Here is a 24,888-nt window from a genome sequence, read left to right as displayed (position 1 = left end):
GGAAATAAACATAAAAACAACTGAGACAAACACAAAAGCAGTCTAATAAAAAATAGAACATCAACGAAGCCAAAATTGGTTATTAGAAAAAGGTAATACAATTAACAGTCCTGTTGAAATTGACCTAAATGAAAAAAAAAAAAAAAAGAGAAGGTACAGACAATGAAAAAGGATATATAACTATATGTGCTACAGAAATTTGTTACGAAAGATAACTGGATACATTAGCTTTAGGAAATAAGTTCAAATGATAATTAGGTCTGTTGTCATAATAGTATATTAAGTCTTCAAGACTACTTGTCATACTAGCCAAAAATTTAACTTCTGAATAGGTAAGAGGATTGAATTACAATTTTTAAACTTTAACCTGAATATTTGGAGAATTACAAGGATGCAGTCAATGAATAGGATAACTGTGTCAGTCATACTCTACTAAAGCTCCCCTCTCCTCCAGTACTGAAGAGTGAATCCAGGGACACTCTTGGAGCGTCCAAATAAAAGGATTGGGGAATCCTTTTATTTTTAATTTAGAGATAGGGCCTCACTAAGTTGCTGGGACTGGTTTGGAACTTGTGATCCTTCTGCCTCAGCTTCCTGAGTAGCCGAGATTACAGATTATAGACATGTGGCCCACACACACAATTTACTAAACATTTTGATGAAGATTTAATTTGGGTTGTAGGTGTATGCATTAAAGTGGTAGAATTTGGGCTCCTTTTTAATTATGTGTATAAGGCAGGAGTATGGAAATACATGAACTCAAGAAATTATGGAAATGTACTTTTAAGAGAGTTTTACATATTAGTAGTAAGTTTTTGATGCCAGTACCAAAAAGTGATGGCACAATACTGAGAATGATCTATAATTTAATGTTTTCTTTCTCTTAAAAAGCATTGTCATCAACTCTGTGGTATTATGTATTTATAATAGTCAGCTGAACTAATCAGTATACCTAGGAAAGGTATCGTAGTACTAGGCCAAGTGCCTTGTTTTTATGGAGAACTGGTAGCAAATAGTAGTACAGGTTGAGCATTCCTAATTCAAAAATCCAAAATCTAAATGCTCCAAAATCCAAACGTTTTGAGCATTCTTAAGTTTGAGATTTTGGAGCATTTCACATATTGTTTTTGGATTAGGGATACTTAAGCTGATTAAGTCTATACTAATATTACAACATTTTAAAAAATCAGAAATCTAAAAATCTTTTGGCCCAAGATTGAGGATATTCTATCTGTAGTTATTTGTGGGTGGGCACTGTGAAGCACACTGTTCGAAACTAATGCACTAGAAAGTCTTAGGTTGATAGCATCTTTCTGTAGGTTAAGAGGACAACTGGTACAAATTTTAGTGATCTCCAGGAAGGATTGGGGTTTGTTCTTTTGTTTGGTTTGGTAAAGGGAGTTGGGAAGGAGCAGATAGAGAAGAGAATGAAGCAGATTATAGACAAGTTTGGGTGAGGAATTAGGTTGATAATTCCAGACTTAACACAAAGTATATTTTTAAAAAAAGGAAAAAGAAAAGAATACTACCTTACCATGTATTGTTTAAACGAAGTAAAATTCTCATCTGTCATAATTACAATATCTAAAAAAAAAAAGGCAAACTAAAAAGTTTTTTGTCAGCAAAAGAAATAATCTGTGAGGTGAACAGGGAGCCTACATCCTGGGAACAAATTTTTACCCCTCACACATCAGATAAAGCTCTAATCTCTCGGGTATATAAAGAGCTCAATAAGACAAGCACCCAAAAACTAAATAATTCAATCAGTAAATGGGCCAAGGACCTGAACAAACACTTCTCAGAAGAGGATATACAATCAACCGATAAATATACGAAAAAATGATCATCATCTCTAGCAATCAGAGAAATGCAAATCAAAACTACTTTAAGATACCATCTCACTCCAGTAAGAATGGCAGCTATTTTAAAAACAAACAACAAGTGTGGGTGAGGATGCAAGGAAAAAGGTACACTCATACACTGCTGGTGGGACTGCGAATTAGTGCAGCCAATTTGGAAAGCAGTATGGAGATTCTTTGGAAATCTGGGAATAGAACCACCATTTGACTCAGCTATTCCTCTTCTCGGACTATACCCAAAGGACCTAAAAACAGCATACTTCAGGGACACAGCCATATCAATGTTTGTAGCAGCACAATTCACAATAAACTGTGGAGCCAACCTAGATGTCCTTTAGTGGATGAAAAAATTGTGGCATTTATACACAATGGAATATTACTCAATACTAAAAAAGAATAAGATCATGGCATTTGCAGGGAAATGGATGGCATTAGAGAAAATTATGCTAAGTGAATTTAGCCAGTCCCAAAAAAACATGCAGAATGTTTTCTCTGATATAAGGGGGGTGACTCAAAGTGGGGTAGGGAAGTGAAAGGGAGGGAGAAGGGGAATAACAAGGATGGTGGAAGGAGATGGTCATCGTTATACAAAATACATATATGAAGATGTGAATTTGGTGTCAACATACCTTATATACAAACAGATATGATAAATTGTGGTATAAAGGTGTATTAAGAATTGTAATGCAAAAAAAGAGAGCTCATGTATAAGGCATAATTTGGCGTGAACATATATATACAGAGTTACAAAAAATTGTGCTGTGAATGGATAATTATGAATGTAATGCATTCCACTATTGTCATGTATGTAAGAAATAATTTTTTTTAAAAAGGATAGCAGTATAAATCTGAATGAAAGTTTAAAGTAATTGTTATAGATTAAGGAAATAATTGTTCTTTTGTGTTAAGTCTTTTAGTAATACCACTTAATAGTATAAATTTTAAAATTTATGTATTTGTTTGTTTATAGTGCTAGGGATCAAATCCGGGGTCTTGTACATGCTATTACACCCCCAGTCCAAGCTTGTTTTAAGAGAATAAGAACTGAAGCCTTTTCAGAGACCAAAATAACAGAATTTAAAACTTTATTATTTGAAAAAGAGGACTGCTTATTGAAAATGAAGATACATAAAGAAGGAGAAATAACTTTTCAAAAAAATTAAGGAGTATAGAATGAAAGAGGAATTCTCTTTATTCTATTTACAGCAGTGGGTAGAGTGAAACCCAGCAGGTGGCCACTACAAAGAAACAGCAATGTAAAGATCTTTCCAACAATTAGACCATCCTAAAATGGAATGATTCAGAGGGCTAAAAAACCATGTTTAGAGCCATTTTTTACAGTAGATTGACATTAAATTACTGTATTTCAGGTATTTTGTTGTTAAATACTGACCTTAGCATTTAAAATAAGACAAAATCCAGCTATTCATATAAGATTCACTATATGTAAATTAAGTATATTGTTTTCTAGGTCTTTTCTAAGTCTTTGTCTGCACTCATTTTTCATAAAATAAACTCTTATCATTTGTGGTTAGCAAAATTTTCCTTTTATTTTATTGTGACTACTAATCTTTTTTTGTCTTACTCCCTCTCTTTGTTTATCTCCCTTTCCTTTTGTTTCTTTATTTTTCAGTTTCTGGCTAATTGCATTAAGTTTTCTTTGCCCAGTTTTCCTCAGGTTTTCTCCCTCCCCTCCCCCCTCCCCTCCCCCCTCCCCTCCCCTCCCCTCCCCTCCCCTCCCCCTCCCTCCCCCTTCCCTCCCCCTCCCCCCTCCCCCTCCCCCCCTCCTTCTCTCCTCCTCCTTTTTTTTTTTAAATTTATTTTGTACTGGGGATTGAACCCAGAGGTCTTTTATCACTGAACCGCATTCCCAGCCTTTCTTAATTTTTATTTTGAGACAGGGTCTCACAAAGTTGTTTAGGACCTCACTAAGTCACTGAGACTGACTTTAAACTCCCAGTCTTCCTGCCTCCTGAGTCACAGGAATTACAGTCCTGTACCACCTCATTATTTTTAAGTTATATATAAGTTAGTTGTTGACATTACATTTTCCAATTATGTAGACTTGTATGTTTTTCAATATGTAGAGAGAATGAGTGTCAATATCATTGCCTTTTCTTCCCTGACTTCTCCCAAACCAAAATGTTGGGGTAATAAGGGTTTGTTTTGTTGTTGTTCCTCCAGATTTTTGCACATATATGGTGATAATTAGATTTCTAACTTTACTTTTTATTAATTAATTTTTTGTGTGTGGTTTTATGTTTCTTTTGCACATCACTTTCCTTGTTTTTTGAAATAGCTCCAGTGATTTTTTTAACATATTTTTATTAATAGTTCAGATTGCTTAATTTCCATCTTGATTTCTTCCTTGACCCATTTATAATTTAGAAGAGTTTAATTAATAAACATTTTTGGGATAATGTAGTTTTATTTTTGTATTGATTTCAAGTCTAACTGTACTGTAGTTAGAAAATATATCCTATATTATTTCAGTCCTTTGAAATTTGCTTCTTGATTTATGGCCCAAAATAGTCTGTTCTAATAAATGACTGGTATGCACTTGAAAAGAATATGTAGTTTGCAGTTTTGGTATGGTATGTGTATGTGTGTGTATGTAGTTGAGTTGATTTGTTTTCTGGTCAAGTCTTATATATCCTTCTTTGTCAAAAAATATTGTCTTCCTTTTTCCTATTAGTTACTGAGCCAGTTTTGTTAAAACCTTATCATGATTATAATCACATAGTTTTCTCTTTAATTCTGTTAACTTTTTCTTGTTATGTTTTGCTTTATAATTAAATTTTATTTTCTTATCTAATATTTATTAATATGTTAATAAAGTGATATATTTGTATTATTCATCTGTTCTTTATTGATTGATTAATTGGGGGGCACTGTAAAAAAACTCATAGTTTCCTGGATTTGGAATTAGGGAGTGGCACAATGGGGTAGATCTAGTGTGAGGTCTTTTTTTTTTAATTTATTTTTTTAGTTGTAGTTGGACACAGTATCTTTATTTAATTTATTTATTTATATGTGGTGCTGAGGATTGAACCCAGGGCCTCACTCATGCTAGGTGAGCACTCTACCACTGAGCCACAACCCCAGCCCCTAGCATAAAGTCTTAAATGATATTGCAGTCAGATAGTGGCTCTGTGGGATCATCCTGATGACGTCTTTATTTATAAGTGTAGGAAGACTTGAACAGCTGGGGCTCATTAAGCAGTTTACTGTGATCTTTCCACAGTGGTGGCCTGACAGCTCCAGGATCCAAAGGTGTGGATCCCAGTAGGGAAAGACCTTGGAGGTCATTCTAGCACCTTTTGTAAACTGTCTTCAGAAGTTAGCATCATTTCTGCTCTTCTGTTTGTTACTAAAGGTCTGCCAGTATTCAAGAGGAGAGGATTGTGATTTTCCTTTCTAGAAACTTTTTAGCATTTTGTTTTCATTTTTAGTGCTTTTAAATTTCAACTATACTATGTTCAAATGTGAAGATAGATACATATATACATACACAGACACACACATACACCCCACCATATTTGGCATTCAGTGGACACTTTGAATCTGAAAATTTCTAACTTTCTTAGTTTACCTATGAAATTGTTCTTCTATTATTACTTTGGTTCTCTATTCTCTTTCTAGACTTACTGTTGGGTAGCTGGTGGAACTTTTAGATCTATACTTCTGCTCTCTTGTTGCTATAATAAAATACCTGAGTCTGGGTAACTCATAAAGGAAAGATCATTTTGACTCACAATTGTGGAGGCTGGGAAGCCCAAGAGCATGGTAACAGCATTGGTACCAGCATTGGTGGGGACCTTCTTTGCTGCAACATAACGTGGTGCAGAGGGCATCACATGGCAAGACAGTAAGTGAGCCAGAAAGAGATCACTTTTATCACAAAGCCACTCCTGAGATAATCCAGTATTTTGTTAATCTGAATGACCAGAGTCCTCATGACTCAATCACCTCCTGAAGGCCCCACCTTTTAAGTACTATTAACACATGACTCTGGGGCCTACTGGGAACACGTTCAAATTACCATATCAGCCCTCCATAGCTTTTTTTTTTTTTTCCCCCTGTTCATATCTTTTGAGCTTGGTTAGGCTTAACTTCTCTGACTTATCTCTAAATATGAGGATAATAGTCCCCACCTCATTGGAATGTTGTGAGACTTAAACATATAAATACATATAAAGTGCTTAACAGTATTTTGTACGTGGCAAGTAGACAGTAATCATTAACAACTGATTTCTTCTTCATCTTTTCTTTTTTAACATTTCTTGCCCTTTTCTTGCCCAGTACTGCTGCTGTTAAACAAATGTTTTCTCTGATAAACTAGAACAGGGATAGCAAACTTCTTCTTTAAGGAGCCATATAATAAATATTTTAGGATTTTAGGGCCATATGGTTTATGATGCAAATATAGTTGGCTGTTGGTATCCTCAGGTTTGTAAATCCATGGATTCAGACAACTTTGAATCAAAATACTTGGGAAGGAAAAACTGCATGTATGCACTTTTTCCTTGTCATTATTCCCTAAACAGTGCAACTATTTATATAACAACTATCTATATAACATTTACATTGTATCAGTATTTTTAAGTAATCTGTAGATTTAAAGTATACAGAACAATGTGCATAGTTTATATGGAAATATTATGCCATTTTATATAAAGGACTTGAGCACCTATTATGTGTTTTGCTGTATAAGGTAGGGGAATTATTCCCAGAACCAGTCCCACATTTATATAATAGAATGACTGAATGTCTGGTGCATTTCTTGATATATACATTTTTTTTTCTTCCACCAAAGTGTACCAATCTTGAGAGGATTAGAAACAAGAAGGGTATCATGGTGAAGAATCCATCAATGAGATATTACTTATATAATTTTATATTATAGGAGGTTGAATTTTCATTATATATACTATGAAGATGAGTGTTTTAGAAAGTTAAATCTTGGGGCTGGGGATGTGGCTCAAGCGCTCGCCTGGCATGCGTGCGGCCCGGGTTCGATCCTCAGCACCACATACAAACAAAGATGTTGTGTCCGCCAAGAACTAAAAAATAAATATTAAAAAAAAAAATTCCCTCTCTCTCTCTCTCTCTCTCTCTCTCTCAAAAAAAAAAAAAAAAAAAAGAAAGAAAGAAAGAAAGTTAAATCTTACTGTGATTTCTGTATTCACTCTCCTTTCCCCACAACATGCTATGAGCGCTTGTCATGGTTTGGTTTTGTTTTGTTTTGTTTTGTTTTTTGGTGCTGAGGATCCAACACAGGGTTGTTTTTGTTTTTGTTTTTTTACAAATATTAGGCAAGTTCTCTAACATGAAGCTATACATACACCCAGCCCCATTTGTCAGTTTTAAAATATTAATGATATCTGTGAATATTTAAAGATAACAAACAATATTTTTAATAATCTATCCTTGATGTTCCTTAATGTAAAAGGTTATTGCTCCAAAATTCTTCACCACAACTGAATTTCTTGTAGTGAATTTTGTGTCGTAGGTTAAGTTGTGTGGGAAAAGCTTTTATCCTGTAATTCTTTAGTTTATGTATTTTAAAAATACAGAGACAACAAAAGAAGTAGTTTTGCTGAAGAAAGAATGAAAAAATAACTTTGACCATAATATTAAGAACCCAAGATTGACTTAAACAAAGCTTAATGTTTATTCCTGTCCTCTGTATTTGTCAAGAAATCTTAACTAGCTAGAGTAAGAAGTTTTCTGGTGCTGTGTTGGGAATGCAGGGCACAAGAAATTTCCATAAAAAGGCATAGGATTTGTTTGGAAGGACATAGTGGTTTTTTAACTTGGCAGTAATGAGTTAGAACTAACTCACTCCCTTTAGAAAGAAAAATAACTCCAGTTATCCTTATTGAGAATTTATGAGCCACGTGCTCATAAAGAATGATTTTATTCTTGTATTTGCAAATGTGCTTATGTATACATTCATAGACATTTTTTATGTGTACAGACAATTTTCTATACATACAGAATCTGAAAAATGACTTTGGAACTTGTATGTTTTACCACTTGAGTTAAGGAACAGGGGCCAAATATTTTCTTGTTGCAGAATACCCAAAATAATTTGATCATCTCTGGGTTCTCTCCCTAATTTCTGTTGCCTAAGAAAAGCTGGAGCCATTTGAGGAATATAAATGAGCCTTGCTATACTAGGATTCCCTTTTGAAAGACATACTATTAAAAACAACAGCAGCCCCCAACTAAGAGACCTGGAAAAGAATAGAAGGACATTTCTGCATTAAATATATGCACTATTATTTAACTGTCAGCATTTTATTTTCGTGGAAATGAGGTAACCACCTAATACAAATGGCATTGGATTCATAATGTCCAACACAAACCTACTTTACCCTCCCCTCCCCTTTCTTTTTTTTTTTTCCCCTTTACATATCTGTAATAAAATGTTCTTTGTCAGAGATTAGCTTTCTTCTCTTTTCACTGAGTAAGTGCTCTTTGGTTGATCTAATCTACTGCTATGGTTTTAATTGTACCATATTTTATAACAATGACTTCTGAGTCAGTGCCTCAAGCCCATTGATTTCTTCTTTGTGTCCGGACTTGGATTTTAAAATAGCCATCAGAATCCACTACATGCTTTTCCCATAGGAATCTTAGGCTTAATTTTCTCTAAGAAATCATGTAGTAGTCACTCATTGTGTCTGGTTCATTTTGCTGATCATGTTTTTAATATTTGTCCATGTACTTATCAAGAGTTCATTCCTTTTTATTACTGAATAGTATTCCATTAATTGGGTGTAGTACAATTTATTTACCCATTCACCTCTTGATGGATACTTGAGTTGTTTCTATTTTGCTATTGTGATCAAAAATTAGGGTTGAAGTTCTTCCGATCCACCTCCATCCTCAGCCAATTCCAGCTTAACTTGTTTAAAATACTATTTTTTACACCCTGAATTACTTTTGGCCCTCTATTAATGATCTGTTGATGGTTAGCGGGTTCACCCAAACTTACTGACTTAAAATAAATATATAAATCTTGAAGGCAGTGTATTACTTCATTTTCTCACAGTTTCTGTGGCTCAGAATGGCTTAAATGCAAGGCTCAGGCTCATGATCTCATGAGGCTTAACTAAAAACCACAAGATATGTTTCAGAGGTGGCTGGCTCACTCACATGGTTGACAGGTTGTTGCTGGCTATTGGTAGGAAGCTTCATTTTCTCTTCAGGTGGCTCCTGAAGGACTGGTTAAGTGTCTACGTGGCATGGTAATTTACTTCCCTCAGAGTGAATGATCCAGCACATCACAACACAAGCTGCAAAACCTTTTAGGAGCTACATTTGGGAATTACATGCTTTTGTCACCTCCACCATATTATGTTGTTCACCCCAGCCAATCTTGATTCAGTTTGAGAGGGAACTACACAAGGTGGAGGTTGAGACAATTGGGGACCATTTTGGAGGATGAATAATACAGTCCTTTATTAAAAAATGAATGAGTATGTATGCATGGTTCTACTCATGGATGTAATTTGGTTCTACTGATCTGTTTTTCATTATGCTAATATCATACTATATTTACCTTTATATAAATCTTGAAGGCAGTGTAATATTTTGTTCTTTTTCATAACATGTTGGTTATTCAGTTTCTTGCTTTTTGAGGTACTTTTTTATACAAAAGTCAGTCACTGTGTTAGTCGGCATTTCATTGTTGTGACCAGAATACCTGACATGAACCACTTAAAGAAAGAAAGATTTCTTTTGGCATATGGTTTCAGACCATGGTCAGCTGGCTTCATCGTTTTGGGTCTGAAATGAGGTAGAGCATCATAGTAGAAGGGCATGGCAGAGGAAAGCTGCTCAGCTCATGACAACAAATAAGGAAGGGGAGGGGCAGAGGCATACCAACAGGGGGTTGGTGTAGGCGGGGAGCTGGGGACAAGATATAGTCCCCAAGGGCATGTTCCCAGGAACCCACTCCCTTCTGCCACCTCCCACTAGTCCACTCAAATTATAAATCCCTCTTATGGATGAGGTCAGAGTCCTCACAATCCAGTTACCGCCCATGAACCTCATCTCTGAACACTGATGCTTTTGAGGGTCAGCTTTCGAAATGGGCTTTTGGGGGACAATCCAGGTATAAACCATAATTGTTACCTTGTAAGTTTCTACACAAAAAATGAAACCTGCTGATTGTGATTGCATGGAATTTGTAGATCAACACAAAGAGAATTGACATCTTAACAATATAGGCATGTCTTGACATAATATGGCATATCTGTCTTTAGGTCTTTAATTTCTTTCAGCCCTGTGTGTGTGTGTGTGTGTGTGTGTGTGTGCACGCGCACCTTGCCCATAGTTTGTTAAATTCATTTGTAAGTAGTTTATTTCTTATTGGATGCTTTTGTAAATTATATTATTTTTTAATCTCATTTTTCAGTTCTTTGATATATAGATATTCAGTTGCTCTTTTATTTTTGTTTTTTTTTCTTGTGAACGAAATTTTTATTTACACACTGTATCTAGGAGCAGATACAATAAACTCGTATACAATTAATTTCCAAAAATGTGCAAGAAATTACTATAATTTGTTTACAAACCAAAACACATATTAAAATCAATGGACTTTGGATAGTTCGTTCTGTGGTGTTCTCAGTACAAATGGTACACACCTGATTTGAAACATACAGAAAAAGTGTAAACTACAGCAATCTGGATTGCAAGTATTAATTTCATGGCACTCCAACAACTATGAAATTTCTTTAACCCAACATATATACTATTACAAAATTCTATAAGAATTTCTCATCATCTCTGGATGTAGCATTTGGATAACTTTTCAGGAACAGTGACTACATACACATTTTGCCATGTTATGATTGATCAATAAAAAGGATGTTTATAAAAGACCTTTTTTTATAGGATTAAAAAAGTATTAAAAGAAACCAAATCTGTGATTACTAGCGTACCAACACCTTTAGAATTCTAAATTTATGGAACTGGCTATTGTTCCTTATTAGAGTATTCAACAAAACTATCTATTGCTGGTAGTGTGATTTCACTTTCAAATTAATATTTCACATTCAATGAAAAGCAATTAAGTTTTAAATCAAAATATATTATTTTGAATCATTCATAAAGCAATATCTCTCATATACTATGTGACACGTACAATAATTAAAATTGGCATTCCTGAAGCTCTTTTATTTTTGTATCAACCTTTTATCCTGCAACTTTGCTAAATTCATTTATCAGTCTGACAACTTTTTTGTATATTCCTTAGAATTTTCAGCATACAGCATCATGTCATCTATGAATAAAGAACAGTTTTACTTCTTCCTTTTGCATAGGCTAGAACCTATTATGCCTGGTTTAGTGTGATATTGTGCCCTTCCCTGCTCCCCCCTTCCTTGTTGTCATGAGCTGAGCAGCTTTTCTCTGCCATGCCCTTCTACTTTAGAATAGACATATAGAGTAAGAACCAAAAAAGCACTTGAAAAAAATCCATTCATTCCTGAGGACCTATATTAAAATATTAACACTCTTGAATGTAAGAATAGGAGCTGGGGTTGTAGTTCAGCCGTAGAGTGCTCACCTAGCACGTGGCTGAGTTTGATCCTCAACACCACATAAAAATAAATAAACTAGAGGTATTGTGTCCAACTTCAACTAAAAAAAAGAAGAAGAAGAGCATGAAGAAGACCTGAAACCTGTTTGAGAATAGTCAGACTAGAGTAACCTAAAATTCTAATAACTGCCTAGAATAGGTAAAGATTCTTAATCTAAAATCCCCAGCACTTGTATTAAACACACACACACACACACACACACACCACACACTTTTTTTTCCCCCTTAACCTCTGAATGAAACTTGATATTTCCTTTTATATTGAATGCAGGCAACAAACTACAGGAATAATATTAGCAGCAACTTTGTCACCAGTAAATCTTACTCTTAACTTTCCCTGAAGGGACATGTAGTTAGGTCTTGCTTTTTTATCTTGCCTTTGAATTGGGAGTGTTTAGATGGTTTGCATTGATGCAATTATGTATTTGGTTTTAGTCTTGTTTGCATTTTTCTTACTTTGAAGTATTTTTAAGTTTCTTTTAATTTTTAAAATATTTTATTTCAGCTATTGAGTCATGTCTCTTATTTCTTTAATAGTTACATCATCTTATCTGCAAACAGGTTTAATTTTACTTCCTCATTACTTATTTGTATACATTTTGTTTCTTTCTCTTGCATAATTTCTCTGGCTAAAATTTCTATTACTCCATTGAATATGAATGGTAAGAGTAGACACCTTGGTCTTGTTCCTGATCTTTGAGGAGTGCTTTCAGTTTTTCCCCATTCAGAATGTTGTTGGCTCCAGGTTTGTCATATATGGCCTTTATTATGATGAGGTATGACCTATTTAAATTACTCAGGGCTTTTTAATCATGAAGGAATGTTGAATTTTATCACTTTTTCTACATATATTGAGATGATCATCTGATTTTATCCTTGATTCTATTAAATGATGTATTATGTTTATTGATTTGCATATGTTGAACTAGCATCATTGGAATGAAACCAGCTTGATCTTTGTATATGATCTTTTTAATGTGCTGTTGAATTCAATTTACAAGTATTTTGTTGAATTTTTGCATCTGTATTCATTGGGGATATTATTGTATAGTTTTCTTGTTTCCTTGTCAGGTCTTGTTAGCAGAGTCATGCTGGCTTTGTAGAGCAAGTTTGTAAAGTTTCCTTCCCTTTCTGTTTTATGGAAGAGATTGAGGAGCATTGGTATTCATTCTTCTTTAAATTTTGGTAAAATTCAGCTGTGATGATGACATTTGGTCCTGGGCTTTTCCTTGGAGAATTTTTATTACTGATTGAATCTTATTACTAGTTATTGGCTTATTTAGAGTTTTTTTTTTTTTTTAATATCCTCTTGGTTTAATTTTGGTAGGTCACATGTGTCCAGAAATTTGACTCTTTTCTCTAGACTTTCCAATTTGTTCGCATAAAGTTTAAGTGATTATTAAATCATTGAGATTTATTCTCATTCTCCATTTAAGTTTGCTGATGAATTTATTTCTCCTTTTTCTTTATTTTTAAGGAAGGAATCTAAAAAAAAATCTTTATTTTACTTTGATTCCTGAAGAATATAGTCATTGTATTTATTTAGCTTTCTATATTGACTGTTTTTTCCATATCTTAAAGATGGTCCATTTTTTTCTGTCTTAATGGCTTTTCAAGAAGTCTGTATTTTTGTTTATCATCTTCTTTTTCCTTTTCACTTTTTTTTTTAATGCTGCTAGAATGGAACATGACCTCACATATGCTAAGCATGCACTGAGCCACACCTGCAGCTCATCAATCTCTATATTTTTAAAATTGAAATATAATTGTATCTACTTGTGGGGTACACTGTGGTGTTTTGGTAAATGAACACATCATGGAATGATTAAATCAAGCTAATTAATATATCCATCACCTCACATACTTAATCAGAAGGCTTCAATTTCTGAGGCACATTTTAAGTTTGAAGAGAGATCTTCTTTGTTTGTTTCATACTTTGGCAGATAATAAACAGAAGCCTTAGAGTTGGTATGCTAATTCAAGGTTCACTGTCCTTGAAATTTGAGTAAATACTTTAGAAAATAGGTTCCTCACATCAGGATTGTTCTCAGTTACCCTTTCCAATGCAGTAAGCTACTGAACACTCACCCCAGCATAGCACTAAACATCCTCCTCTCTGGAGCAGGAGATTCTGCAGCTTCATCAAGAGGTCTGAGGCTGTACTGTCTGGGGTGAGTTTAATGCCTGATGTATAAAGTGTTATGATTTTTTCTTTTTCTTATATATGCCAAAGATTGACAGTGATTATATACTTTTCTTTTTGACTTTTTTTTTTTTTTTTTTTTGCAGGGGTGGGGGCGTGGAGGGGGGTACCAGATTGAACCCTGGGGCTCTTAACCACTGAGCAATATCTGCAGCCCTTTTTAGTTTCTATTTTGAGACGGGGCCTCACTAAGTTACTTAGGGCCTAAGTTGCTGCAGCTGGCTTTGAACTTGTGATCCTCTTGACTCAGCCTCCTGAGCTGCTGGGATTACAGGCATGCACCACCATGCGCTGCTTCTTTTTGACTTTTATTCAGGTTTACATATTAATTTAACTTTGTTCCTAACTAAACTTTGTTCTTTTCTAAACTTTTTATCTTAAACCACTTATAAGATCTTTTTTTCTCTCTCTCTTTGATATCTTTTTTTAGGAATTTGATTATTATGGCCAAGTGTTCTAGCTGTTTACTATGGAATGAAAAGTGTGATCCTTGTTACTCCACCAAGGCCATTGGAAATTATTTACTGTCTTTTTAATCTTTTAGTATAGCCATAAATATAAAAAAATAAAGTTTAGGGGCTGGGGATGTGGCTCAGGCGGTAGCGCGCTTGCCTGGCATGTGTGTGGCCCGGGTTCGATCCTCAGCACCACATACCAACAAAGATGTTGTGTCCGCCGAGAACTAAAAAATAAATATTTAAAAAAAAATTCTCTCTCTCTCTCTCTCTCTCTCTCTCTCTCTCTCTCTCTCTCTCTCTCTCTCTCTCTCCCCTCTCTCCCCCCTCTCTTTCTAAAAAAAAAATAAATAAATAAAGTTTATGTTCCTTTTATTTTCTGCAGCCTTTTGAGCCTTAAGTATATTATTAACACCTGCTGATAAATGTAACAGTTTCATCTGATCTATCGTATTTCTATCCTAATAATTTTCAAGATGACATTTTACATGGTTTAGCTATAATATGATATAAAATTACTGTCTGATGTGCAGGCAAATAGCATATACTTTATATTAAAGCTCATGAGTGACTGTTTCACGAAAGTACATAGATGGTTTAAGTTATAGCTTTAAAAAGAATTGGATTCATGATTATAGTTATAACACAACTATTGGGTGTTTTGTTTTGTTGTGGTGGTGGGGATTGAACCCAGGTCCTTGCAAATGCTAGGCAAGCAGTTGACTGAGCTATATCCCCAGCCCTTTTACATTCTGAGACAGGATCTTGCTAAGTTGCCATGCTGGTCTTCAATTGGAATATTCCTGCCCCAGCTTCCCAAGTACCTACAATTATAGGCGTATATCACCACACCTGGCCTCAACTATTGGTCTTAATCCTTTTATTTACTGGTCACTCTTAGAAGTAACATGAAGAGGTTTATAACTGATGCCTAAACAAAGATGATCTTCATGAATTAAAATGTCTGGCTATTGTTGTGAAAACCTAGCTAAAATCTACAAAAGTTCTTGAATGGTATTAAGGGGGAAAACAGCAAAACAAAACAAAATCACTGTTCTTAGCATATTTGTTAATTTTAAAAATTATTCGTGGGTTTTTTTTTTTCCAGATTGTCAGTATTTAAACAGACCACATCATGCGTGAGTACAAGCTAGTGGTCCTTGGTTCAGGAGGCGTGGGGAAGTCTGCTCTGGTAAGTTAGCCACCTAACTATAACCAATTAGTATAATAAAAGCAGAAGTCTGGCATTTGCTTATTTTCATACTTAAAATCACAAAGGGGAAAAGGTGGCATATTTTACATACCTAGTATCTATCCAACAAGAGACAGGGAATTAACCAAAGATGTGTGGTTTAATATTGATTGGACATATTTTTATTATTTTTTACTTACCAAACATTTATCAGATACTTTATATATTAAGCTCCAATTTCATGATTCAGAAATGAATATGATTGTTTTTATTTTTAAGAATTTACATCCCATTGGAGGAAATTGTTTATTAAAGATTGTAATGGAGTAAGTCCTCCTCTGGCTCCACCCCAAACTTATGTAGAATGAAAGTTTTATTTTGCATACATGCTTATTCACTCAGTAAATAATTATTGAGATTCCCACAGTGATCCTAACAGTAAACCAAAACAGTCACAGTCTCTTTTAGAACATTCATTAAAGATAATAAATACACAGTTAAACAAAGAGTTGCTTGATTATAGTTGTGGGAGAGGTGTTCTGAAAGAAGAGTGTTAAAGGAGAGCATGTCATAAGTGTATCTAAACATTTGAACAACTGAGAGAAGGGTCAGTATAGTTGGAGCAGGAGTGAATAGGGAGGAGTGGAAGGAAATGAGGTAATAGGTAGGCAAAGGCCAGATCATGATTTAAAAACTGTGTAAGAACTTGGAGTTTACTTTTGATAACAGTGAGAAGACATTGAAGACAGAGTTGTTTTTTTGTGGGGAAAGGGCATTTATTTGAATGGATATGTTTGAGTGCATTTTGACTGGTCAGCATAACTTTGAGGAGGTTAAGAATGAATATGGGATAAAATTGGAAACTAATTAAATATATTAAGTTATTGCTTACAAAGCTTAGATTGGAGCTATGGTGTGAAGAAAAGATACATAGATGATTTGAGTATTAAATAGGAAGTAGAACTGACATAATTTGTGCTGGATTGATATGAGAACTAGAAAAAAAGAAATAGTCATGTTACATTTTAAGTTTGTGAGACGTTCAAGTAAATACATCAAATAAACAAATGGATCTTAAAAATAAGAGCTTAAAAAAAGAAGCCTATGCCGTATGCAGTGGCTCATGTCTGTAACTGAAGCAGCTCAGGAAGCTGAGGCAAGAGGATCATGAGTTCAAAGCCAGCCTCAGCAATTTAGCGAGGCCCTTAGCAACAAGCAAGAACCTGTCTCTGAATAAAGTATAAAAAGGGCTGGGAATGTGGCTCAGAGGTTAAGCCCTCTTGTGTTCAATCCTTGGTACCAAAAAGAAAAAAAAAAAAACCTTTGGGGTGCCATCAGTATATCAGCGTCATTTGATTTCTTGAGAATTATATTATTATTTGGAGTGTAAATTAGTACCTCTGTGGGAATATTTTAGAATATCTATGTTTTCAAATGCACATGTAACTTTCAATTCAGAAATTCCTTTTATAGAAATTTGTCTCACATAAGATTCACATAGACAAAATGATGTGTTCAGAGGTATCCATTGCAACACTCTTGATAATGACAAGCGTTTAGAAACTAAATGCCTACCTGTAAGGGATCGTTAAGTAAATTTTAATACATAGTCAGCATAGAATACCACCCACCAATTAAAGGAATGCAACAGCTCTTCATATACTGATTTGTAGTGGTATCTAAAATGTATCATTTAGATAAGGAAAAATAAGAAGGTACCAAACAGCTTAGACTACCATTTATGTTTTATTTTAACAACAACAACAAAAAAAAGTAAAGGTTGAGGACAGATACCTATAAAATATGTATGCTGTCTCTGCAAGATTACATAAACTATGGATAATATCAGTTACTTCTTAGGAATTGAATTGGGTAGCTGGGAACAGGGTGGTAGGTAGACTAATATCTTTTTTTAAAATCCATGGGAGTGAATGAGGTTCTCTAGGGAGAGACCATAGAGAGAAGAGCCCAGGACTAAGCTCTGTGTACTTCTCAAACTTTAGAGAATAATAAGATTGTGGGAGCTAGTGTAGACGGTATCTTGTTCTGTTCCTCAGTGTAAAAGAGTGTATCCTTACCTACTCAGAAGTCAAGATTGAAAAAAGGAAATATATGATCTGGGAACACGGAGATAGTTAGACGTGATAAAAGCAGCAGCTTTAATTAGGTAGTGGTGCTGTAACCATATTGAGGTGGGTTAAAGAGTAAATGAGGGACTGGAATTGTAGCTCAGTGGTAGAATGCTTACCTAGCACATGTGAGGCACTGGGTTTGACCCTCAGCACCACATATAAATAAATAGATGAATGAAGAAATAAATAAATAAATGGAATTGAGGTGTTGTGTCCATCTACAACTTCAAAAAAAAATTTTTTTAAGCAAATGAGAGGGGTCTAGGGGTATATCTTAGAGGTGGAACACTTGTCTAGCATGTGGGAGGCCCTGAGTTAAAGCCCTGGCAACTCCTCTATTTACCCCACCCCCACCCTGCAAAACTGAGAACTAGGAAATGAAACTACTATGCAGACAGCTAAAGAAATATGACTATTACAGAGAAGAAAATATTCAGAAGCTGGCAGGATCATGAGGTTAAGGAAGGCTTATGTTTAATTTGGAGACTTGAGGTAGTAGTAGAACATGTCTGCATATTTTTATGTTGGAGACAGTAATCCAGTGGAGAGGAAAATGATTACATAAGATCCAGTATGAAAGCCTATTCATTTTTAGAGGAGTAATGAAACTTTACTTTTAGAAGTAAGAAATGTGGGGTTGTTTTTCAATTTTTGAAAGTCTCATTAATGTCTGACTTATAGAAGGGAGTTAGGTTTTCATGCCTTCTTTTTCCAGTTTCTTGAGTACCTCTTAATATCATTAGGGAAATAGTATGATCCTCAGGGACCCTTTCCCCTAGATCAATATTATTTAAATCATATACCAAAAAGATGAGGTGATCAAATTTTTGATAAAAATGATGATTGAAGTTGGTGGCACATTCCTGTAATACCAGCAGCTTTGGAGGCTGAGGCAGGAGGATCACAAATTCGAAGCTAGCCTCAGCAACTTAGCAAGGCCCTAAGCAAATTAGCAAAATCCTGTTTCAAAATAAAAGATTAAAATGGCCACTAGTTTCAATCCCCGGTAGCAAAAAGAAAATTAAAAATGATGATTAATAGGGCTGGGGATGTGGCTCAAGCGGTAGCGCGCTCGCCTGGCATGCGTGCGGCCCGGGTTGGATCCTCAGCACCACATACAAACAACGATGTTGTGTCCGCCAAAAACTAAAAAATAAATATTAAAAATTCTCTCTCTCTCTCTCTCTCTCTCTCTCTCTCTCTCTCTCTCTCCTCTCACTCTTTCTTTAAAAAAAAAAATTCTCTCTCTCTCGCCCTCTCTCACTCTCTCTTTAAAAAAAATCTCTCTCTCTTAAAAAAAATGATGATTAATAATCATTTTAGTGTGATTATATCTTGAATTCCCTTTGAATAATAGCAATTTAGGAAGAAAAAAATTCAAAGTTTACTATATTTCTCAAGCTCAAATAATGTAGAAAATATTTCTTTTGAGTAATTATAAATGACCTCAGTCTACATGTTTACCTTTGCTTTTAGGCAGTAATATACCAGACCTGTTTTAAAGCTGCCTAGAATATATCTCATAACCATCTTCTCTACTTCTTTTCATTTACTGAATGATAAAATGTGTTGTTGCTAGAATGTGCTTATAGAAATTTTAGAGATAAAATACCATAGTCACCCCTTATCTGCAGGGGATAGGTTCCAAATCTCCCAGGGGATGTCAGATAGTATCTGAATCCAATATTTATACTATGTTTTTCCCTGTACCTGCATGGCTATGATAATGTTTGTTATAAATTAGGCACAGTAAGAGATTAAGAACAATAACTGCTGTAAAGCATACAATTGTGTTTTTTTTTCTTTTATTAAGTAGAGAAACTTCACTTTTTTACTTTAGAGAAACACTTTGCAGCTTTTCTTTGGTACATCCTAATTGCAGATATCACTACTTTTATGCTTTGGGGCTTTTATTAAATAAAACGGGTCATTTGAACACAAGTGCTATGATACTTCAGCAGCTGATCTGATAACTGACATAGCTACAAAGTAACTACGAATGGGAAGATAGGATATACAGTGTAGATACAGTGGGCAAAGGGATGATTCATGTCTTGTGTGGAACACAGCAATATGACATGAGACTTCAGCACACTATTCAGAATGGCGTGATGTTTAAAACTTATGAATTATTTATTTCTGTGATTTTTCTATTTAATGTTTTGGGGTCATGATTGACTATAGGTAACTGCTGTTGTAGTAATAAAAAACCAGAGATAAGGGAGGACTACTGTAGATAATGTCTGAATAAGATGAGTAGGCAGTGTTTTCTAATAGGAAGATTAGTACTTTGGAATCAGGAAGATGGTACATTTGAGTCTCTACTAGTAAATGGGAAAAATAACTATTTGGGAGTGAATGTAAACTTGGATATTATAAATTTAAAGTGACTAGCCTAGAACATAAAAGATATTCAATAAATTTATATTCCCTTTTCTTTTTCCCCATATTGGTATGACTTAAAAATTTAGAACCATTCTCTGTCTCTTGAGAACAAGGGATGAAAGTTATTTAATTACATAAAGAGGTAATAGGTTAAATATTGAATTTTAATTTTTTAATAATTAGAATCTTATTTATATCATCTGTTTTGAAACTAAATATAGTTAATTGTTTAGCAGTGTAATAGTTGCAGCAATATTGTTGAATTTTTAACTTGACCATCTTTTTTTAATAAGTGTACTCTTAGTTATGTATCCATCCTTATAGTGGAAAATAATAATTATACTTTGTGTTTGTGTATTTACCCAGAATTTTAACATAATTTCATTTAATATTTAGAACTTTGTGAGGTTAATTAATATTCAAGGAGGTTTAATATTTCTTCCAAGCCCTTAATTTTTCTGTTTCCATTCCTTCAGACAGTTCAGTTTGTTCAGGGAATTTTTGTTGAAAAATATGACCCGACGATAGAGGATTCCTACAGAAAGGTAAAATGTGAAACTCTGTATGCATGCTTATGAGTATTTTATTATGACTTTAAAACTTGATCCATGAAATTGCTTTTTTTAAAGATTGAAGAATTATAGAAATGTGCTATGTCTGTTTTTAAGTTTCACCTAGTAAGTATTTCTTATAGAGTGTTGCTTACATATAGAGCGTGTCATGTTCTGTTATTGATTAGTAATTTGTTCTTTACTGTATACATTTTCCTAGTGGGAAATTTTTTTTTAAAGTTGGCAAAAACCGCATAAAATAGTAGGTATATTTTCAGCTTTTATGCTTAAAGTTATCCAGTGAGTGAAAGTTTTGATGTTTTGTTTAGTTATATTTTTAAAAAATTTTACTATTAGACGTTCAAAAATTACAATCTGTTTGATACTAGAATGGGATACATGTCATAATTGTCAAACCCATAGGTTGTATAATATCAAAAGCAGTCTGTATATAAACTGTGGGCTCCTAATGATAATGATGTATCCATGTAAGTTCATCAGTTGTGATGATGTGCCTATCTGGCCCAGGATGTTGACAGTAGAAAGAGGCTATGCTTGATGTAGGCAGCAAGAATATAGGAAATCTCTGTATCTTCACCTCAGTTTTGCAGTGAATCTAAAACTGCTCTTAAATAAAGTCTGTTTTTAAAAGGGAAAAAAAATCTGATTGTTGATCATGACAAGAGCAATAATAATAATCTATTATAAGACTACCTAGAGTTGTGGGAATTTTTATAATTTTATTTTCGAGGTATATTGAGGGGAGACAGCAAAGATATATATATATATACCTGTCCCCAAAAAAGATTAAACCTGTCTTTTAACAAATAGAAAAGGATTGCTTTGTTAAGTGTTTTTAGAATTTATCTTTAATAGTACTGTAACTTTTGTTGAATTAAGTTCATCTGGCAGAGTAATTTCAGTGTCTTCAAATTGAGAAGAAAACTGCTCTAGATACACGGTAAAACTACAGACCTGATTCATTATTCACTAAATATGCCTGGGTGCAGATTGTGCAAGTTACTTACTTGCCCCATGCCTGGTGGGATGATGAGTTTCTGGTACCACCAAAGGTGCACCTCATTAATCCCTGTCTGACATAGAATACTCTGTAGACTAATAAATCTATTTTTAGAAGACAGCGTTGCTTTACTGAAATTTCCCAAAATAAGTTGCTAGTTAAATCTTTATCCACAAAGCAAGGTCTGTACTTAGAATGCTGAACAACTTTCTTAGTTCCTTGTTTATTAAAACTTTTCCACACAGTTGATTGTTGATACTTTCTTTAGGCCAACCTCCTCCTCTTTTATAAGACAGCGGGAAAATGGAATTCAGAATATGAAATTTCACCTTAACAGTGTTTTTCTAATGAAGAGACCTTCTTCAAGTCTTGAGGAATTCTTAAATTCAGTGCTATTTAACTCTTCTGAGTTTGCCTTTTATCTTAGATTTTGTAAATACCTTAGTAAAATTTTAGGAACTTGAATATAGTGAGTTTGCAAATTTCCTTTTTTTTTTTTTAATTTGTTCTTTTTAGATTTGTTCTTTTTAGATATACTTGATGCAAATTTTCTTTACCTCAAAATCTCATTCATTTTGAGCCATTTAATGATACTTTATTTTCTCTGTGAATATTTACACTATATGCATTTTTTTCTGTTAGAACTGTATTTGTTTGCAGTTTTTTTTTTTAATTCCAAAATATACCATTTTCCTAAGAACAAATAAACATCATTATCATGGTCAGAAAATATCCACACTTAATATTAACCATTTTGCCTTCTGTAATGTTAACAGAATGTGCTTTAAGACCCCTGTTCCTTATATGGTACCAAATGTAGTCCCAACCAGTATAGCACACTGCTGGAAAAATGCTTTGTAGTTGTTAGTTGGTACTTTGGGTGAAGGGGTGGAAGAAAAATAAAATGAACTTTTGATGTTGCTTTTTAACTTTTTCTTCTTTTTACTACCAACAGCAAGTTGAAGTAGATTGCCAACAGTGTATGCTGGAAATCCTGGACACAGCAGGAACAGTAAGGACTCCCCCCTCCCCCAAGCATATTCTAATTTGAGAGCAGGATTTTCTCATCTGAATAGAAAGTAATCATTCTGATTTTTTTTTTTTTTTGAGAGAGGGAATTCTCTGAATGTAGGGCTTCTTAAATTTTCTTAGCTATATAAAATAATTTGTGATGTACATAATACCCACATACTATGATTAAATTGCATTTTGAGTTCACCTGCAGAATATGTGTTTTGACTTTCCTCTCCTTGTATTGAAGTGAAGAGTATGTTATCAGTGCTTTAAAAAAAAAACGATTATTTTAAATCAAAATTTTAGTTAAGGTAGGCATTTCCCTTCCTGGCCCTACCTCCCATGCACACTAGTTAATGATTCAATGAATCCAGCCTCCTACAACTTCTCAAATACTGTATATGTTTTCCTTCAGGCCTGTGCATTTGCTATTCCCTTTGCCTAGGACACTCTTTCTTCTTATATCTGAAAGAGCTTACTTCCTCACCTTTGTGACCTTCTTCAAGTTACCTGTTAGCCCTTTCCTTTAGTACATGACCTTGCATTCCTACTCTCTAGAAAAACTCCTTGTCCCCCCTCCCCAGCTTTATTTTTCTCTGTGACATTTATTACCATCTGGTGTACTTGATACTTTTTAAATTTTTATTTGTTTGTTTGTTTGTATGTTTAGTCATCTCTTAAGACTCCTCCAGAGACTTTTGCTTCTCATTTACCAACATATCCTAGGATTGCAACAATGTCTGTCATGTAGAGGGCTCTCTATGGATAATTGTTCAATGAGTTAATCTTCTAGACTGTCCTTAGGAAGGAGGTTAGAATTCTCAGTGGGAAGTAATACCAACCATAGCAGTTCTGTAAGGACAGAAACTTATTTATGTGTTTACTCTTTTGATTAATAAGTAACAGAGACCATGATCTAAAGAGAATATGGTAGGGATAGTAATGCTAGAATTTATAACAAAGTATTAATGAAAATCCAGAAAAAAACTTTTTACATCTTTCCCAGAAGATGCACTGATGGCAGTGTAGGAAGTTCAATCATAGTCCTGTGACAGCACAGACACTTGGAATAGAATTGAGTGCATCAGACTGGGTGGAACTAGAAATATTTCAGAATGTAGTAGACAAAATAACGAGTGTAATCATGGGAAACCAGCAAGCCAAGGAAGCAAAAAGCTCACAGAATCTTATAACCTAGCCTTATGTTTAATGCTTCCAGAGATAGGAAGATCCAAAATGTTTAGTAATGAAGACCCAACATATATGCATTTTTAATATTCTGCTCTGTGTACCTTAATTTTATAAGACTATGTCTTATTTAATATATATAATTAACATAAAGCAACAATTGTTACCAAAAAAGAAGTGGATTTAAAATTGAAACAAAAGTAATTTTAATTTGATGTGACTATAGCTGGGTGACTAAATGTTACCAACTAATGAATCTAACTGAAGGAGATAATCACTATTGTCATATCTTTTCAAAAGGTTTGAAATGAGGAGGGTAATAAAAATATGTAAATGACTCTTATAAAAAGAGTAGGACTGGGGAGTGTAGCTTAGGAGTAGAGTATTTCCCTGAGTTTTAGCTCCAGTACCACCAAAACCAGATAAAAGTGATAAAATTTGCCACTAGAGATATTGAGACTATGCTGGATGACTAAGTTATAGTTTAGTAGTCTATTTGTGCCTCAGATTTTTTTCTACTTGAGTAGCAGTTTTACTATAAATTTTCCAAACAGTAAACTCAATAGGATTTGCATATGCAAAAAAGAATTTCTTTTTCCTAAAAAGCAGATGGAGGTAGTTTAGAATTCCTTCTACTTGGGAGGGAGAGATAGGAGGATTGCAAGTTCAGGGCCAGTCTGGACAGCATGTTTAGAACCCATCTCAAAAAAAAAAAAAAAAAGACTTCTAATTCTATAGTTTGTTGTCATTGTTTCTAGTCCCTAAGTAGGGAACAGGAGCATTTACCTCAGAATTGCTAGAAATATGTATTATGTTTTCTGTCATGAAAGCATGTTATTAAAAATGTGCAAGCTCACTTTTGATTGTTCTGTTTGAATATTCCAGTTTACAATCAAAAATTATATATTTATAATTGGATTTTTTTTTAATTATAGGAGCAGTTTACAGCGATGAGGGATTTATATATGAAGAATGGCCAAGGATTCGCACTAGTATATTCTATTACAGCTCAGTCCACATTTAATGACTTACAGGACTTGAGGGAACAGATTTTACGGGTTAAGGATACAGAAGATGTAAGTATTTTTCTTTTATATGCTGCCATCTCTCTGTGGCCAAATAAGGTGTCTGATTTTTCATCAGTAGCTGATTTGGAAGGAATCTACCACACGCCAAGAAGAGCCCCTATGACCAAAATAAATTTTAACTTTCAAAATTAACCTACAAATAATATGCTGAGATGTTTAGAAAATGAGGATAAAGAACTTGTAC

At 34.2% G+C, this 24,888-nt stretch overlaps 1 protein-coding gene across 14 annotated transcripts in view; it reads left to right on the top strand.

The window, feature by feature from the left end:
* RAP1A (RAP1A, member of RAS oncogene family) overlaps positions 1–24,888 on the top strand; it is an 89,504-nt gene that overhangs the window by 52,099 nt on the left and 12,517 nt on the right. For 12 of the 14 annotated variants that reach the window (XR_014023445.1, XM_081305307.1, XM_081305304.1 and 9 more), the window contains 4 exons: positions 15,242–15,325; positions 20,319–20,387; positions 22,370–22,426; positions 24,552–24,692. Coding sequence is in view for 13 of the 14 variants with exons in the window: in XM_081305307.1 (XP_081161433.1) it covers positions 15,269–15,325; positions 20,319–20,387; positions 22,370–22,426; positions 24,552–24,692 (324 nt within the window). In the remaining variant the exon portion in view is untranslated. The remainder of the gene's footprint in view (positions 1–15,241; positions 15,326–20,318; positions 20,388–22,369; positions 22,427–24,551; positions 24,693–24,888) is intronic. The other 2 variants (XM_081305300.1, XM_081305301.1) reach the window with 1 other exon arrangement.

This window comes from Spermophilus citellus (genome assembly GCF_964194105.1).
Source record: "Spermophilus citellus genome assembly, chromosome: 9".
Lineage (NCBI taxonomy): Eukaryota > Metazoa > Chordata > Mammalia > Rodentia > Sciuridae > Spermophilus > Spermophilus citellus.
Note: the sequence above shows the minus strand (reverse complement) of the source record. Positions and strands in the feature narration are given on the sequence as shown.